General features: G+C 39.7%; 1 protein-coding gene across 13 annotated transcripts in view; it reads right to left on the bottom strand.

Annotated features, from left to right (window-relative positions):
• Positions 1–3011: 3011 nt before the first annotated feature.
• MCTP1 (multiple C2 and transmembrane domain containing 1) overlaps positions 3012–19180 on the bottom strand; it is a 187388-nt gene continuing 171219 nt past the window's right edge. For all 13 annotated transcript variants that reach the window (XM_079995387.1, XM_079995384.1, XM_079995386.1 and 10 more), the window contains 4 exons: positions 8862–8971; positions 7480–7589; positions 6458–6555; positions 3012–4958 (listed from right to left, as the gene is read on the bottom strand). In XM_079995387.1, coding sequence (XP_079851513.1) covers positions 4887–4958; positions 6458–6555; positions 7480–7589; positions 8862–8971 — 390 coding nt within the window. In that variant the 3' untranslated portion in view covers positions 3012–4886. The remainder of the gene's footprint in view (positions 4959–6457; positions 6556–7479; positions 7590–8861; positions 8972–19180) is intronic.

The raw sequence follows: 19180 nt of genomic DNA, 5'->3' as shown, positions 1-19180 counted from the left end.
GGTGTGTGAGAGAGAAAAGGGACAGGAAGAGACTACCGGCTACTCAGAAAGTTCGAACTTCTTCTTAATTCTCTTCCCTGTCCCCAATTCTGCCACTGTTTCAGATGTGCTGCAAAGCACCCATCCATTAATGGCAAGCCAAGACCTGCCCACCTGCAGTGCATATCACCTTAAAACATCTAGCAGCTTCCTCCTTCAACCACCACCTGGAGGTGCACAAGAACCTTGAATAGTTTGATGAAGGCTTCCTCAGCCTGGTGCCCTCCCAACATTTTGCCTGCATCAGCCCCAGCCAGCATAGCCAACAGTCAGCAATAGTGGGAAATGGAATCTTTGTTGGTTCACCTACCCAGCCAGCCCTGATATTCTTGCTGCTATGTTCCTCCTCCTTTCCCCCCCTCCTGCTTGGGAATGTATGAAAACACTGGCTTCACTATTACCCCACCCCCTGAACTGATTGACAGCCCTGTCAGGCTTGTCAGCTTGAAGTAGGCCCCAGCTGGAGGCTTTGCTGGGTGTGGCAGCTGGGACTATCAGTGGAGGAGGTGAGTTTCACCACCTGCTCAGCCAGATCTACACAAATTGCCACATTCCTTCTCCTCCTCTTTCTTTGTTTCCCCCCTATTTGTGGAGCACCTGGCACCATTGTTGTCTGTTTTTAGGCACCAGGCAAAGCATTTCTATTTACTCAGTCCCTTGGTCTTTAATTGGGAGAGTAACCAGTTATGTCTGTGGACACTTTGTGCCCTCCTTTTAAGTGGTGTGGTATGTAGGATGTCATACATAACACACAGGTATTTTCTATCTTGTTTTAAAATTAGGTTTTAATGTCCCTTGTTCTTTATACAATATAACTTGTTTTGAGACACTCTGGCGTAAAAAGCAACAAATAAAACAAACAGTCCGTAACGTCTGGAGGGAAGCAAGTGGAGGAAAGCTTGATCTGACACATCACAAAACACTTCGCAAAACCGCACAGGGGTGGCATGGCAACAATGGGAAGAGTCATGCTATGATGAGGTGCATCTGCCTATTCTGTTTCCCATAAGTAGAGGGAGCAGATTGCAGCCACTCTGACGGGCATGGTTCCTGTCAAATCTCTGAACAGAGTGCACTCTCTATTCCACAAACTGCAGACCTAGCCAAATATTCCTGGTCGCTAGTTTAAAATGGCTGCTTTTTCATTTTGTTCACTGTTTCAACTTGTAGGTCTGCTCAGGGTACCAAGCTCAGAACTTTGCAGTTGCTTGCACTTTAAAGCTCCCATGTCTGAAGCCGTGCAAACTTAAGACTACATCAAGGCTGTACTCCTATATACACTTATTTGGATGAAAATTCTATTGAACTTGATGGGAAATACTTCCAAGTAAAAGTACATAAACCTCAGGCTCAAAGGATCACTTCAGACTGAACTGTGGAAAATGTGACTTGAAAGTGTGACCTGATTTCCACTTTACTGGATTAAAGAAAAACACAAACACCCAAAATACTATTTCCATCTCTCTCTCTTATTGCATCTCAAACAGTAATTCATGAAACATCTACTGTGAAAAATGAACATTTTCCTCCCTAAGTGATATTTGAAAATTACAGCTATGAATGGATTTTAGCAGTAGATAGAAAACCTAAACATTTTGCAAATTTCTTTTGTCTCTCTCAATAGATTTAAAATTGTTTATAGCAAATGTTGTTCTACTACAAAGCAGCTTTATGTGCTTCTGAAAGCAAATGCCTTTTTAAAAAATGCCTGAGGTGAGTTATCAAAATAAGGACACTAACAGGTGTAGATGCTCACTCCAGAATTAATTTTACCACACAGAGCATCTTGAAACACTTGACGCTTAAGGCAGGCTTATTCCCCAAAGAAGTTTCCTCTCCAAAGGAGAACATCAACAGCTTACAGACAAGTCACTAACAGAAATATGAAGAACTTGGTACTAATTATTTCATGGAAACTCTCTTGCATGGATTCTAAGCTTGTAAACTTAGCAGTAACCCTTGATAAATGTGTGGAAAGGCAAAGCATGTTCTCAGGCAGGAAAAACGTGGTTTATTTACTCATTCAGCAGCTAAATTCCAGCTGTGATACTCTACCTGGTGCTATGAAAAGATACTGCTGAGTCTCATGATTACGCAGGAATCTGGCATGCACCTGAATTCTATATGAATTTATGGATCCACATTTGGAATACCATGTGCAGTTCTGGTAACCTCATCTTAAAAAGACCTGGGAAAGTACAGAAAGGGAAAACAAAATTACTACATGGATGGATGGAACTTCCATATAATAAATGGAGAACAGGAATGAAGCCGATAAAAAAAATGCATGTTTTGAAGAAAATGAGGAGACAAGGTTTTATCCCTCCCGTTATTAGGACTTGGAATCATTCAATGAAACTGACTGATTAACTGTATATTCAGGACAGACAAATGGCACTTTTGCACACACCATGCAATTCATTTACAGAATGTACTGACATGAGTTTAGATGGCTTCAAAAGGGGATCAAACTCATGCGTGATAAGCTCTAGTGGCCATTAACGGTAGCTGATTGGAATCTCAGTACTCAGCATGCCACTGAACATACAGCAGGAGAGGTCTGTAGTCTTTATGTCATCCTTGTGGGCTTCCTAGGGTTATCCCTGCACTGCAGGGGGTTGGACTAGATGATCCTTAGATCCCTTCCAACTCTTCTATGGTTCTATGATCCGGTTAACCATTGCAGAAACCAAAAGGCAACAGCTCCCTGCAGGTGAAGAGCTCAGATGGGGTGTTGGGAAATCCAAAGGCAGCAATTCCAAGTGCATTTATAACTCTAGGAGAGAAAATAACTTCTCTAAGCAGTCACCAATATTACTTTTAATTGCTGGCCCCAATCCAAAGTGGTCATTATAGATGCTTTCCCATCAATACCGTTATGCAAATTGTGGACATTTGCTCTCCCTGAGCATGGGAGAGTGGGGAGTATATGAACTCTTTCTTCTTTATCCCATAATGTTTCACACAGTAAATCAATCGTTTGTCATATGAGTTTAATGGCATAAATAAGTTAGGTCAGCATTTTGTACAGGGGGAAAAAAAGCCCACAGAATGATAGATAATAGTAAGTGAACAAATAAGGAGAAAAGTCTTCATGTATTATGTAACAGGTTTTCACTGTGAACAAAATATTCCAGACTAAAAGAAATTATCAACATTAATACAGACGATTCAATAGGTTGACTTCATTAATGGCATATTTGTTCATCAGCAATAAACAGAGACACGACCTGCATACATGTGCATATTGAATAAGTCATGATCACCTGGCTACATAACCAGAACATGTTCGGGTCAAGTCTTCCCTGCAGATACATAACTTGTTTGGCATTCTTTCAAGCATGTTGTATAAATAGGCAATTTCAAAATAGTTCTTTTGTAAGAAACAGCAACACATCTCTAAGATAAAAATAATTTTCAAAATCAGCTTTCATGAGAAATGTAGTTTAAGAATACCTTTAGATGTAAATTAATGTATATACATTTTCCTGTGCATATACTATTGAATATTTCTCTCTCAAAAAAAGGACTATTTTAACAGTAAGTAGTGCAATAGAATCTGGTAAGCAGCCACCACGCAGACTGAATGTCCTGTAATGAAGAGTGTGGAATCTCTTTCCCCCCTGAGGGCACAAATCCATTAGTTCTTAATTGGTCCTTTTGACATCCACTGCAGGTTTTCTGTAAGGACCACATGATAAGGTCCTTAGGTGTACAGACTCAACTCAAGAGCTCCACTGGTCACAGTTTAAGAATATATTCCTAGCCACTCATTATGCAATGGCAATGTTTTGAAATGTAAACCATATTCCCATCTGCCACAATTTAAAAAATGCTTTCCACGCAACAGGGCACTAAACTATCAGGAGGACTGATTAGGTGAATCAAATGAAGAAACAAAACAGGTATATAAATTCAGCCCACATTGTTTCTTTTTCATTTGCCACAGTACTAGGTCAAGTGCTATGCTGTAAAGCCTTTTAAAATGGCCTTTTGATTAGGAAGCAAACAGATTTTAGTATTGACATACTATATGTGCACAAAAGGTGTTCACAGCCTGACACCTGAAGCAATATGGTTTTAATCTGATAATATTTCTTTCACTACTGAACGATATGCAGGTTCTTCACTAGGCTAAGTAAGTACAAATCAAGATTAGTGGCAATATAAAAAGTTAAAGATGCAATCTGTTATAAACCTGGCAGTATTTTAGATACAGGTATATTTTTTTTCAAAGTCTTGTGGTGGAATGATAAAAGTGTTAAGAACTTCTTTAAATCTTTGGAGCTCCAGTAAGACATTTGCGTTTAGTGTATATATAGCTTGCTTTTTAGGCAAGCCCTAGTCAGTTTGTTTATTTGCAGCAGGGTCTAATTACAGTTTTATTTCTTTTGGATGAAACACACAAATAAGTGCCTTTGCTCTGTTCTTCTGGCAAAATGTATAAAATATAAAAAAGAGTGACCTTCTTTGGATAAAAGGATGGGCCATGCATAAATCCTCAGTTAGCTTTTAAAAATTAACCAGAGCATGAGTTTAAAAATGTATCTTTTACTTATCCAGTCATGTGTGCCTATCATATCACTTACCATTTCACATTCATGCTATAAATGGACTCCAACAAAACTTCAGCTTAAACTAAATTTGAAGCCTTCGTCATAACTCTGTCCAACTTCATGTGCAATTTCACTGATAAATCCCTTTGTACAGTATTTATAAATTTTCCCATTATGAATAAAAGGCAAAATAAATAAAGCTTAGAGAGAGGAAATGCTCCTTAGGTCTAGAGCTTTTTAGTTTTATTTTCCCCTTGAACAGATGATGGTCTCCTCAGCACACGGATTTGGCTAGCCAGGGTTGTTTTTCTTCCTCTTACTTGGACTGTGGGTAGGATCATGTTTCAGTTCTTGGTACTGCACCTGTTTAAACACAAAGTTAAGAGAGAAATTTCAACTCAACACAACCACAAGATTCTTTTTAAAAATATTCATGCAAAGGAGTAAGGAAGTATTCTTGCTATCACACCTACAAGCTATTTGAGCCCTGCACCCCAAAGGTCAAATACTTTTATGTATTGCTAGGAGGAAAAGCAACACAAGGAAAATAATGCCAGGAAATAATGCAGTATGGTGGCAGAAACTTCAGTGAAGTCTCCCCCACGGGATATGACTTTAAAAATGAACAGTACCTACTTTATAAACTTCTTTACAGAATTGTAGAGTTTGAAGGGACCACAAGGGTCATCTAATCCAACCCCCTGCAGTGGAAAAACCTTTTGCCCAACATGGGGCTCCAACCTATGACCCTCAGATTAAGAGTCTCTTGCTATACCAACAGAGAGCTCCCAGTTGTAGAATGACATTCTCAAAATAATGTGGCCCACCTTGTCAGGAACATTAAAACTGCAGTTATCCAGGTGTCTTTCTACTGATGTTTCAGCTATTTTAAACAGTTTCAAATTCAACCCTCAGTTAATGGAAATATTCATAGCAAAGAAAATGTTTTATATAAACAGACAACGCACACTTCTGCAAATATGATTTTATGTGCAGAGGGTGCAGCAGCCTTACATTTCTGAAAATGTCCCCATCATGCAATGAACTGTTCAAGAATAATTTCCACCATCAGCGAACGGTGGCGACAATTCCATATGACCATCTTGCTGCTATGAAATACTGGGCAAAGTTGTCTGCTCATGCTTATAAGCTGCTACCTTCTGCTTTCATCTTCCTGTTTGCTACCACAGGCTATACATGGTTGAAGAGAGGAGTGTCTGGCAAAACAGCCTGGCACTACATTGTCTCTATACCTGGCACAGTGGCATGCCAAGTGGGATGCTTTGCCGCTGCCACCCCCAAACAGCAGGCCTCTGTGACATATACATAGGCCCATTTGGAATGCAGAACTAGTTTTAAGATTTTTTTTTTTAAAAAAAATCCCCGCAAAAGAAACCTATGCCTATTACAAAATCAATAGACAATAAATAATGAATGGAAGCTTTTGAGATGCTTCCTTGTTATATATCTGTCTATCTGTCTGCCAGAACTGTAACTGAACGTATTACATTAAAAATTGCCAAAATGTGAAACTTTAGCATCATGTGCAAGTACAGTGGTACCTCGGGTTAAGTACTTAATTTGTTCCAGATGTCCATTCTTAACCTGAAGCTGTTCTTAACCTGAAGCACCACTTTAGCTAATGGGGCCTCCTGCTGCCGCTGCGCCACCAGAGCACAATTTCTGTTCTCATCCTGAAGCAAAGTTCTTAACCTGAAGCACTATTTCTGGGTTAGTGGAGTCTGTAACCTGAAGCGTATGTAACCTGAAGCGTATGTAACCTGAGATGCCACTGTACACGTAAAATTAACACTGCCTGATAACAGTAATTAATGAGTTTAAGATCAAAGTCAAATGCATACCAGTTGCACATCTGAAGGAACTCTGGAAAGGAAATCAAGTACTTCATTGTTATCGATTGCATATGGACTTCGGAGCTTCTTTGTAAATTTATTGATCCCTAAATAAAGTGATAAATCATATTAATACATTGTCCAGTGGCTCTTACAATGATATTAAGACACAATTGGCTACAAACCCATTCTTGCCAAGTGCTCCTATTATTCTCACTTTTCTTCCTTTCTTCCTTGGGGCAGAGGGAATTTTGATTTTGTCTTCTGGTCCCAACCAGTAAATCAAATGAACATTTTTTACTAACTAAAGGCCTCCCAAGTTTAGTGTTTAATTGAAACACCTTTTAACTCTCACTCATCACATGCCATTCTACACTGCTGGTTACTTTAAAGCAAGACTAGCCAACATGGTGTCCTTAAGATGCTTTTGGACTCCCATCATGGCCAGCAAGCATGGTCAATGGTCAGGGATGGCAGAAATTGCAGTCCAATAACATCTAGAGGGCACAATGTAGGCTATTCCTGCTCTAAAATGCACACAAAGGCACACTTTAAAAAATGTATGAAGCAGCCTGTGTAATATACATGTATCTTTTCTGTTCATTTAAAGGTGACCTCTCATTGCTAGTTCATAGGAACTGCCTCTATATATTTCCTTTGATAAAAGGCTAAACAAAAGCATATTGTCCTAAATGTGCTATATAAATTGAAATGCCACTATTTTTATATAAGTGGTGAAAATAAATCAGAGTTATATCTAGACAAAGCTACAGTTTGATATATGAAGAATCCTCATGGATACATGTTTATAGCATGATTAAGTCTAAGATGCTGGGCAAGAAAAATGTGTTTTGCAGGTGAGTCTAAATCTTTACACAGTTGTGATTTCTAACTAACCTGTCTGTTTCCATCATGTAGTAGCTTCATGATCATAAATACAGAAAACTACTGACAATATAACTCATCCCTTATAAACAGTTTGTTCTATGTGGCATATACAGGTTTGGAGGGGAAGGAAAGGCTTTACTTACCCCAGACAAGGACAATGTATCTCAGTGGAGTGAAATACAGGATGACTGTGAACACACAGAGGGCAACGATTGCCAGCCAGCTCAAGAACGGAACAGTCCAATTAAATGTGCTGAATGAAAAAATTAACAGAAGTAAGGCATGCTGTCTCCTCCCATCCCTTCCTACCAACTTCTTAGCAATTTGACACACTGCCAAACTGAACATGGTATTGTAATGAAATGAAATGAAATGAGGAAGGGGAATAAAATACTCTGGGACCCTTTGGTTTTTAAAAATAGTTGCAAGGTTGTATTCTGCAGAAAGAGAGACTACTGAAGAGGTCAGAATGATTGGACAATTTTAGCCTGGGAGATTCCCTTTAGTTGAGAAAATGTCCCTTTGCATAACTAAAGAGATGGTGAAGTAGAGGTGATCTTGCTATGTCTTTCTTCCCCTTGCTTCCCCAGTTAGAGGTCATCTCCTCAAGCAACCTCTCCATCTGAAAGACAACAGTAGACTTGTAGCCTTGGAACAGAGTCTGAAATGCAAGACTTGCTCTCTACGAAAAACCCAGTGCTATGGAATCTGGGAGTCCCCTAAGAACCAAATGGCAGAGTAGGCTGAGTGAACCTTCCATCTTATGCTGTTTCTGTATAAATAAACCTGATTTCACATACATGCCAGAAGTCTCCAGTTACTTTCATTCCAATAAAAACAACACAGGGCACATGCAGGAACCCCTAAAATTTCTCACCGCTCAGAGCTTGGTGAGATCCTGCCTCAAACAGGTGCTGATGGCAGTGCTGCGGGAGAGGCAGGAGAGACAAAACACAACCTGCTGCCCTTGCACAAGGCTCTGATTTTTAAACACACCCATTTTCATTGAAATCAGTCAGTGTAGCTTTCAAGTGAGTTCTTTAGGAATGGGTGTAAGTCTCTGAAATCCTTTTGATTCTACCCACCCCATCTTCTCAGGCTCTTGCGCTGAAGTTGCCCAAGAGCCCATACAAATAACCTGTTTGCCCCACATCAGCACCTAATGTGCTCTTGCCATTTGGCAGGATGATACAGAGTACCAGTTATTCTCAAGAGTGTCAGGGGCAGCTTGGCCATCTGCATGGTCTCTCTTGTCACGAAGTGTTAAGCCTATGAACTATGACTCAGAATTATTTCTTCCTTCAGAGATGCACTGCTATTTCTGTTCTGTACTACATATTTTTTGTAAAATCCCGATAAAAATTACAAACAGCGGCAAAACATGTATAATGTTATTTTGCAATGTACATCATAACAATGTTTTTTGTCTAAATTAAAACAGGTAACATTTCACAACTTCCTTGGGGAAACACAGGCATGTGAACACCATCTGAGAGCAACTGAGCACCAGTGTGTCAACACTCACTTCTTTATTCTTTCTCCAAAGGAAGCCACTTCATCAAGGATGTTCTGGACACTGACACACACTTCCTGGATGGCATAGAGCTTATTCATAAATCCTTTCTTTTCACTGTCCTAAGGATTATGAGAAAGAGGCCAAATCAGCAATCAAAGGCAAGTTTTGCTGGTCATACTGGAATTATTAGTTTTCCCTAGAAACACATGGAAGCCACAATTAAAATTTTGTGTGTGTGTATCTATCACACACACATTGTGGAATTTGTTATTTTCCTGTACTTTGAACTGTGTGCACAGAGGGCATATAAAACGAGTACGCAATAGTGGCTACCTTCATCTGTCACTGTATCAGTTTCTTAGATATATGTTCCAATAATTCAGCAACTTGGTTTATTATTATTATTATATGTTGAGGATGCCAATTTCATATCCTGTGCACTTTGGTAAGAGATAAGTATCAGTATATTACCAGCTCACATTTCTGAAATGCATTTTCTGCTGCTGACAGGAGTATATCTACATTTCAAGAGAATAAAAGCTTCTTTGGTGAAGTAAGAAACCAGACACACCTGGATTCTAAGGACAAGCACTTCAATTTTCCAGCGTTTGGCAATGTTTCTGTGCCTTTCCCCACTGTATTAGAAAAGAGTGGTGGTATGTTGTTCTTAATCATAGGGAAGTAAAAGTACACATTTTGGAGATAAATTAATTTCAGTACTTGATGCACAATGGCTCAGTGCAGACAAAACATGATTTGCCATCCACGATGTCAAATGGGCAAAACATAATTGGCCAATAAACTAGAATGTGGACTCATGGTACAAAATGACTGATTTGGCAAACTAAGACTAATAATTGACTTTCGCCGTTGACCTATGATATGCCTTACTATATCAACCGGCATTCCAATGAAGCCTAAAACGTATTAATATTTGTTAAAGGCCCATGGATGTCATGAGCAGAATTGGATAGGTTTTTGGGAGGAGAAGCTTGAGCTCCTCCTGTTCCTCTCTCCTTCTTCCCCAACTTCAAAACTCTATGTCCAAAACATGGAGCCAAATCATTAGCTGGGATGATAAAAGCTTTATAAATGCACAGCATGTTTTAAACACACAACAACATGCAAACTTTTAAAATGTTCAGAGACCGATGACATGACAAGACTAAACTGCAAGGAGTATTCAATATGTCTTGAATAGTTTATTAAAATAATATTGGCTTCATTTTTTTGTACCATTGTTCTTTAGAAACTGAACTGGAAGAATGAATCATCAGTTAGCATTTAAGTACCTAAATATTACTGAACTAATTGTAATGATTCAATATACATTTGGATGCCATTCATGCTTAGAAATGACAATGCATTTAAAAAAAAACACTTTGCAAGGGTCACTTTGTTTCCCTTGCTCCCTGTGAAAATATTAGCCCCCAAACTCTGTTCTTAATGATCCATGCCACTTGGATAACATACATCAAACTATACCCTGATATTTCCTAAGTGTTTATCTCCTAAGGGAAAACCTCATTCAGGAATCCTACATATAGTAAGCATGGTTGTGTAGTTGTATCCAAAGCTGTAGACCTCTAGGATATATAGGATTTTATTTTAATTAGTCATTTTGCTGCTGCAGCATTCTTTCCAGCAAATTTGATGATATAAGAGGACCATGAAACAATTATTCTGTTCATTAACTACTAAGTAAACAATAATCCAGCCTCAAGTCACAACTGTTTTCTGTTCCTACTTATGCCTCTTCAGTTTAGATTCCCAGATCTAAGCGTTTCTTGATTCATCATCAAGTATTGTGTGGAAAGAATGCTATCAGAATAACAAAAACCATACCCCTTTCTCATATCTCTAGAGGTCAATAGAGATTTATTTGGAAGATCCTGAAGCTATTTTTCTTTATAAATATTTTAACAAGACCAACTTGTACCTTCTTGAATGCACATCTGTTCTAAATTTTCCACCTTAATGGAAAGGACCACTATACTGCCTGCATTCCCACTGCTCACTCCTCTTTGGAGCTTAAAGGAAATTTGTTGACATATGCTGAGGCAACCATAGACAAAACAGCATAGGAAAGAGGAGGCAGCCAGAAGGAGAAGGGCTGAGGTTTGCTTAAACTAATTCCACATGCCCCATGAACCATTAGCTGTTTTTTATTTCCTGTTCCAAAGATTTGCAGAGAAAATAATCCGGGCTGGAGAAATGCTACACTTTTTCCTAGTACGCTGCTGTGTGAGCCACCTTCAGCGAACCAAAAGTCCTTAATAATCCATTTTTCAAACACTACTGGTATTTCCTGTCCAAACAAAGATGAACTGTAACTGGAATCAATTTTATCATCTGTATGGTTACAAGTGCCAACTTTCTGGAAATAATTGTCTTTTAAATACTGGGTAAAAGTGCAAACAACAGTTTTACAGCTATTTAATTTCCACTGTATGCTTGTGTGTGGTTAGTTTAACAAAAGCAAGGGGTATTTTTTGTTTGTTTTTACAGGGGAGCAGATTGGAATTAAGTATTAGAGTTATCAGGTTAATCTTGTTGCTTGCCTGGAATTCACAAAAATCAAAAGGAATTCAGTGTGTGTGAGGTAAAAATTTGTTCCTTTAACTACTCTGCAGTAACTTTTATAAGGTGGTATAATATGCTACATAGCAGAATAAAATATATAGACCTTGTTGATTCCACATACTACCCAAATAATTCTAAATCCAATACAGTACAAGTTTCAAGATGGGAGTTTTGTCAAGATTCTGAAAAATCTTCTGCCGTTTCGGTTACTCATAAATAAATCAGCAGGTCATGATTTCACCTCAAAACATATTAATGTATTAAAAAGGCAAGAACAAAAAGTGATGCACATTATTTACTTTTGCCCTCTCATCTGGGAGGCCAAGTAGGGCTCCTAATTGGCTGGGGTAGACTCTCCATACGGCAAACTGCTTATGAAATGGAGGAACGTTTTCAAAAGCAGTTTGTGATATTACAGAAAGGCTACCTGCTGAAAGAAACCAAAACCATCTAGTGCAGGCTCTTTCCCCCCTTAATGACAGAATTTGGCCTGCCTCACCAGATAGTTCACAAAGTTCTAGGTCTTTTTTTCAGACACAGAGCATTCCAGAGAGTGACATATGTCACTGAGAGCTGGAGGACCTGTTGTAATAGTCACTTGCATATTTCTAGCCTGTGATTACAGTCATGATAGCTGAATGAAGTGTTACTTCTGTTTGGAAACATTTAATTTAGGGTTTGATTTGAAGATCTAGTCCCAGAGGCATGTTGAAAACACACCAGAGGCAGAATTTCTTTTTTTTTTCTTTTTTTAAAATTCTTTTTATTAATTTTCACATTAGATCACCAAAAAGAAAAACAAATCAACGGTTACAACAGTTGTAAAAAACCCCAACACACACAAAAAAGAAAACTAAATAAATATCAATACATAACGTATAAACAATGTCGATTTCCATTACGCTTCTTTGTCTTCTCATTTATATCTTTATATCTTTAAGTATTTTAATTATTCTACACACCTATTGACTTCCATCCCTCCCGGTTTCAGGCTTCTTAGTATGAATAGTTTGTTTCTCCTGCAGTTGATAGTTACAATAATTTGCACATCGTAAGATCTATATCAGTCCTGCTATAGTTTTTAGGTTCTTGTAATTCCCTTCAATATAAATCATAAATTTATTCCAGTCATTAATAAACTTTGTATTCTTTTGGTTTCTAATTTTTTGTGTCATTTTTGCAAGTTCTACAAATTCGAATAACTTTGTTTGCCAATCACTAATTGGTGGGATACTTTGGCTTTTCCAGTTTTGGGCAATTAATAATCTAGCGGCAGCTGTAGCATACTGGAATAATGTCTTATCTTCTTTTTTAATTTCGTCCCCAATTATTCCCAGAGGCAGAATTTCTATGGAGGGGAAGTGGAAACAGAATTTGCAGAATTGTATCAGCATGGCTTTGGAATCTGAGTTCTTGAAATGGCTTTTGTAGCCATAGGAACTACAGAACACTGAAGAAAACAACCAGAAATGTAAACAACCAGAGATCTCAGTCTTCTGAATCTGTAAGAAGGGAGCAGGATATATTCTAAATGCCATGTTTATGAAGATGCAAAATCTTGCTGCAAGGATTAAGTCCTTACTTGTTTATTCTAATTCTGAAAGAATCCTGTGATAAAAGAGTCTGAAAAACTGCATCTGAGATAACACAGTAAAGAACACAACCTTATACAAGCTTTACTTGATATAGCTTTACTCAGAAGTAAATTCAGCTATGCTCAATGAGCTTGCTCCCTGGTAAGCTGTAGCCTAAAATCTTGCAGTGCATCCTCACATCCTAACACACGGGTCAGGAACCTGTGGCGTCCAGAAATCACTGGACTCCAGCCCCTGTCAACCCATGTGGTCCATGTCTCAGATTAACAGGAGCTGCTGTCCAACTACATCCAGACTGCTCCTGTTTCGGGCTCCAAAATGTCACTCGTGTGCCCTCTAGGACATTTTAAGCTGTGTCTCAAACAGACCAAACTAACCCCTCCCCCCAATGAATTGTTTTAGGCATGTGTGCTTTTTCTCCCTGTTGGTTTTGTTTTAAAAAAAATAACTCTTCTAGACTTCACCATATGAGTTCATCCAAGTATGTAAATACATCTCACCTGTTTCTCCGTGGTTCCCCTTTTGCCTCCTATCCTGTTTGCTCTACCAGAGTTCAATACTGGAGGAAGTACAGTGGTACCTCGCAAGACAAATGCCTCGTAATATGAAAAACTCGCAAAACAAAGAGTTTTTCGTTTTTTGAGTTGCTTTGCAAGACGGATTTCCCTATGGGCTTGCTTCGCAAGACGAAAACGTCTTGCAAGTTTGTTTCCTTTGTCTTGCAAGTTTGTTTCCTTTTTCTTAAAACCGTGCATTCACTTCGAGGAGCAACTCATAGCACGCGGTGAGGTTTTTGAAGACTTTGGTGATTTTTGAAGCTTTTCCAAAGTCCGTGCTTCGCAAGACAAAAAAATCGCAAGACGAAAAAACTCGCGGAACGAATTAATTTCGTCTTGCGAGGCACCACTGTAATATGTCTGAAAATTAAGTCTTTGGAAATGGAATACAGTTTACTTTCCTTAATGTGATATGGCACTTCTGTCAGCTCTATCTGAGGTTAAGAAACTGTCTATGGAAGAAATTAGAGAGATGGGGTATAGATAGAAGGCTGTTATGGCTTATAACCCAATTACACCACGGGTCGTCGGCTAGAGTGAGACTCACACCGGCGGGAAACCTATCCAATGAGGTCCCAATAAATAGAGGAGTGCGCCAAGGCTGCATTTTGGCCCCACTCCTCTTCAACTTGTTTATTAGCGACATGAAGCTCTTTCTGAGTGAGTCTCAAGCCAACATTCATGCTCCCCGCCTAGCTGATTTCCGCTGCCCTCTGCTCTTATATGCTGACGATGCAGCGATCCTTTCCTACTCTAGAGTCGGTTTATGCAGAGCTCTAAAGATTTTTGCGGCTTATTGCAAACTCAACCATCTGACAATTAATCATGGAAAATCTAAAGTACTGGTCTTTACCAGGTCTCGGAAAACTTACAGCTGGAAGTTAGATGGAGTCCAATAGAACAGGTTTTCAAATTTAAATACCTGGGAGTCTTTTTTCACTACAACCTAAGCTGGAAGCCACAGATACAGTATTTACTGAACAAAGGGAAAACAATACTTTACACTCTACTCCAATTTTTCGCGGTCGACGGAGCCTCCCACATCCCTTCTGCATTGAAGGTGTACCACGCAAAAGTGGTTTCCACCCTCTGTTATGCTGCCCTGCTCTGGGCCCCAGGGTCCAATTTAACATTGTTGGGGACATTGCAGAATCAGTTTCTCCGTCGCCTCCTGAAACTCCCCATGTGTGTGAGCAATGCAGCCATACATCTGGAGTTAAGGATTGCATCATTGGAGACTGTCATCTGGAAGCGAGTCTTTGGCTATTGGCTGTCCAGCTGGCATAGGCTTCCCGACCATTACCTCTTTCAGTGCCTCTGGCGGGATGACTTTGTTAACCCGTGGGTACGAAAAATCCATGCCAAACTTCTGAGCATCGGAATTTCCCCAGCGGACTCCTTAAAGATGAACCTACGCTCAGCCAAAAGCCTTATCGAGCAAAGATTAGCAGACATTGAAAATCAACACAACCTCTCCAGGGGTGGGGGTGTCTGCTCCCCCAGGTATCACGGAATAACCCCACCACTTGGCCTTCCATCATACATGTCATCTCTTTCATCTGTACCACACCGACTTGCATTTATTGTTGCAAGGTTCAATGTTTTCCCATCGAACCTGCTGAGCCACAGATTTTCCAAGGGTTTGGTGTCTCCGCTATGCGAGTGTGACGGGAAAACAGTTGAATCTCTTCCGCATATAATGTTCAACTGTCCCTTACATAGCATAGCCAGGACTAAATTCCTGGGTCCTGCTTTACTGCGCTTGGTTGGCAGGCCCGTTGAGTCACATGCCGCACTGCTTTTGCAGGACACAGACCCTTCTGTAACTCTGCAGGTGGCGAGATTCCTGAATGCGGTTATTTCACACACAAAAACCACCAAAAAACCCCCACCAAAAAACAACAACAACAACAAAAACTAATCGGACAGTTATGATGAGAGTGCATGACGGATCTCGCCTCCAGTTTTCCTTTCTGTGAACCGTCCTTTCTGTGAACCGTCCCTTGGATCTTTCCGGGCCCCAAGCTGTTATTTGTCACTGCTCAATGACCCTCCCTTGCATCGTGGTGTTCCCCTTCTGTTGTTAGATGTATTGGTTTTTTATGCTTCTGTGCTTTTATGTTTGTACATATTTTATGGGCTAATAGCCGTAAATTCAAATTAAATTAAATTAAATTAAATTAAAGGGACCCAAGGGCCATCTAGTCCAACCCATAGCTGTCAACCTTCCCTTTTTTGCGGGAAATTCCCTTAATCCAGCGCCGTTTCCCGCTGCTTCCTGCTGCCATCCCGGATTCTTAGATAGGCTGTAGACTGTCCCTAGGACAGGTGAGGCTGCTGATCCCTTATTTTCAAATCTGAAAGTTGAAAGATATGGTCCAACCCCCTACAAAGCAGGAATCTCCTAGCAAGGGGCATGAACGTGCTCAGGCTGGGACCCCCACAAATCACATCTTGCTAATGCTGGCATGGAGGATAAGATTTGTGGTGAAATCCTTGTTCCAAACTAAGCTCTTATTGTGTGTTTTAAACGCATCACTATTTAGATCTCAGAGTAAACTATCTGGGGCAGCAGTCCTTGCAAGGTGGATCAGGCAAGGCCAGGACAAAGATGTGCAGCTCTACAATGTCTGAATCTACAAATTTGATATCCCCATGTATAAATGGAGGAGTTAATACATCACGTAAATGCGATAAAGGCAAGCAATTTGACTGCACATCTAACACACAATGTTTTCGCAACAATGGCACTGTTTGGGCCTCTGTAAAAACATTTTCCTCCCCAAAATAGTACTTATGGCTCATTTCAGTGAGTCTCAAAGAAAATATCATCAGCTACAATATAAGAATTCAATGACAGCACTCATCTCCAGTATTTGTCAGGTAGGTTTTGTATTATTTATTGTCTTGTAAATAAAGTTTAAATGCTCTTTCCCCCAGCCTTGGTTGCAAACTATCTACCCATTTTCAGTTCAACAGCAGGGAATAAAAGCTGCCATCATTTGATGTCTTCCTCCCCCCTCCCCCCCCCCCGATTCTTTGTGCCTCCTTTCCATGGATTTCATTATAGCTACTGGAGGTATATATTGTCAGATCTAGGGCACAGCAATGCTAAGTAAACGGGGCGGGGGAGGGTTGTGAAATTTTTATGATCCTTGGAACAGGAGTGGAAGACAGAACATATTCAGCCTCCTGCACTTTCTCTCCCCCATCCCTCAAAAGAATGTGTGTGTGTGTGAGAGAGAGAGAGACTATTCTTCTCAAGCCTAGTAAGCTTGCTTCAACTTTATTAACACACACCCCTAAGATGCTTGCAGGTTTGCTGAAGATTAGATGGCTACAGACATTTTGTCAGATTCCAGACATTTAGGGCTGATTCACAGATGCAGGCACATTACTTGAACAGTTTTCATTGGGGCAACCATGTTATTGTGTTGCAGCATCAGCTTGGTAACTTGATTACATGGAATGACTAGCAGCTAAATGCTTCAAGCTCAACATTTCTAGTAATGTTAAAATTGTATCTAACTCTCTGCTGGTTCATACACGCATACAAGTCATTGCTGCAGTTATCAAACAGTTAACAGGAATGTGTGAACAAGCCCTTGGGATGTAAGATGCACATTTTTAGCCTAAATAGAATATGATCTGAAATCTGTTCATGAGCAGAGACCCATATAATTTTACGCAACACGTTTTTCCATTTATATACACAGCCTATTCATTCCCACAAAGAGATGAATTCAGGGCATGTTCTGTATTCCCTTTACCTGTGAAATTTAATGGGCTCTTAACTAGCTACACAAAGAAAATTAATGGCACTAGCTTGCCATATACCTAATAAATGTCTTTTCTAGCTGCTGACAAAGGCAGCAAGGGCAGCTGGAGGTCTTAATATGACTTTTGGGCTGTTTGGATGAGGATCAATGGCACTGTAGACTGGGCAGGAGAGAGTTTTCTCTCTGCCCATTAGCCAACTTTGGATGAAGTTTAACAGTTATTAACAAAGCCACACCTGAAAAATAAATATAAATATATTCTGCAGTCTACATGCTTATTCTCCGAAATGTACCAGGTGAGATTCAGAAGGAATACTCAATACACAACCACAACATATTATACTGAAGTTAATATGGAAGGCTACCAGATTTCCACTGGATATATTCATGCATTATCTATATGTATTATACAGAGCACTACTGACTTTCATTATGACTCAGAACAGAGGCAGATACTGATCTCTGACATTACACAGGCAACATTCCTTTTTGGTCTTCCCCACCACAGATGGGATAGATTCAGGAATCGTTTCGTCGCTGCTGCAAAAAGCTTCAAGGTGAACTAGGTTTTAGAAAACTGATCCTTCACCAAATATGCAATGAATAACAACTTTTGCTATATATTCTGGACAATGGGTAATATTCCTGTGCATGTTTCACTTGTGTGTGTATTATATCGTTTCCTTACAATGGCCATTTTCTGTTAGCTATGTGTTACGGATAAATAATGGATATTCTCCAGCAAGGCTTACCCAAAACACTAGAGAAAACACTGGAAAAGTCACCAACGCACAGTGCTTTCCCACCAAGTCACCGCAAATAACTGTAGTCATTGAGTTATGCTAAAATGATGTGAATATAAAGAAGTTCCCTTGGCAACCAGAGGCAGCAAATCCTGATTGGATGCAGGTTAAGTGTTTTGTCTGAAATCTCTTCACACTACAGGGAAAAGGAGCCGTATTCTTTGTTGCAAGATTTTTCATAGAAGAAAAGGGAGATACAAGGAAAATAGTCCTCTCTTTCTTCCTTTCCTTTGGCAGGAAGGGGATCTCAGTAGACTAGAAAATACAGGGGTTTGCCCTGCCTGGAATAAGGACACAGATCACAAGCATGAGAAGGAATGAGCTAAATACAAAAGGAGCCTAAAGAAGAAGGGGGAGGAGGGAAAAAGGCTAGAACACACTGAAGCTATGTTTAGAAGCATTAAACAAATCTTACAAATAGGCAGTCTATTAAATGGAGAATAAGAATTAGAAAAGCAGCACCAAAAATACAGAATGCAATGTTATCATGGATAAAGCTACCATTTGTTTAGGCACACAGAATAACTGCTTCTGTCTTAAGGGAGGAGTGCTGATTGTTATAGCTAGTGTAGCAGAGGCAGAGGCTACGTGGGACCTTCAACTGCTCCTTGAGTTGTTCTAACCAGGAACAAGAAACATGGTAAGAACCATTGGGAACTTCCTCACTCAGGCCCATTCCTAACAGGTTGTATCTGCAGAAGGGGTAGAAATCCCCCATGTAAAGCGAACGTGCCTAATTTGCATTTTGCAAAACGATACGCAAACTGAAACATAGGCATACTTCAAAATTTGCCCCTTTTTGAGTTATTCAATGCAGTTCCACAGCCAGGTAATGTGCAACGAAAATGCATATACTAGGGTAAAAGTATGCATATAATAGCGAAAATAACATAAAGAAATGCATTACATTAGTCAAAAATGCTTTGCAAAAATGTTCACATTAGGCAAATTGCATACAAAGAGGTGTGTTAGGTAGCTGATTTTTCATGAGAACTCCTCTTTATTGCAGAC

Source organism: Podarcis cretensis (assembly GCF_951804945.1).
Source record: "Podarcis cretensis genome assembly, chromosome: 11".
Classification (NCBI taxonomy): domain Eukaryota; kingdom Metazoa; phylum Chordata; class Lepidosauria; order Squamata; family Lacertidae; genus Podarcis; species Podarcis cretensis.
Note: the sequence above shows the minus strand (reverse complement) of the source record. Positions and strands in the feature narration are given on the sequence as shown.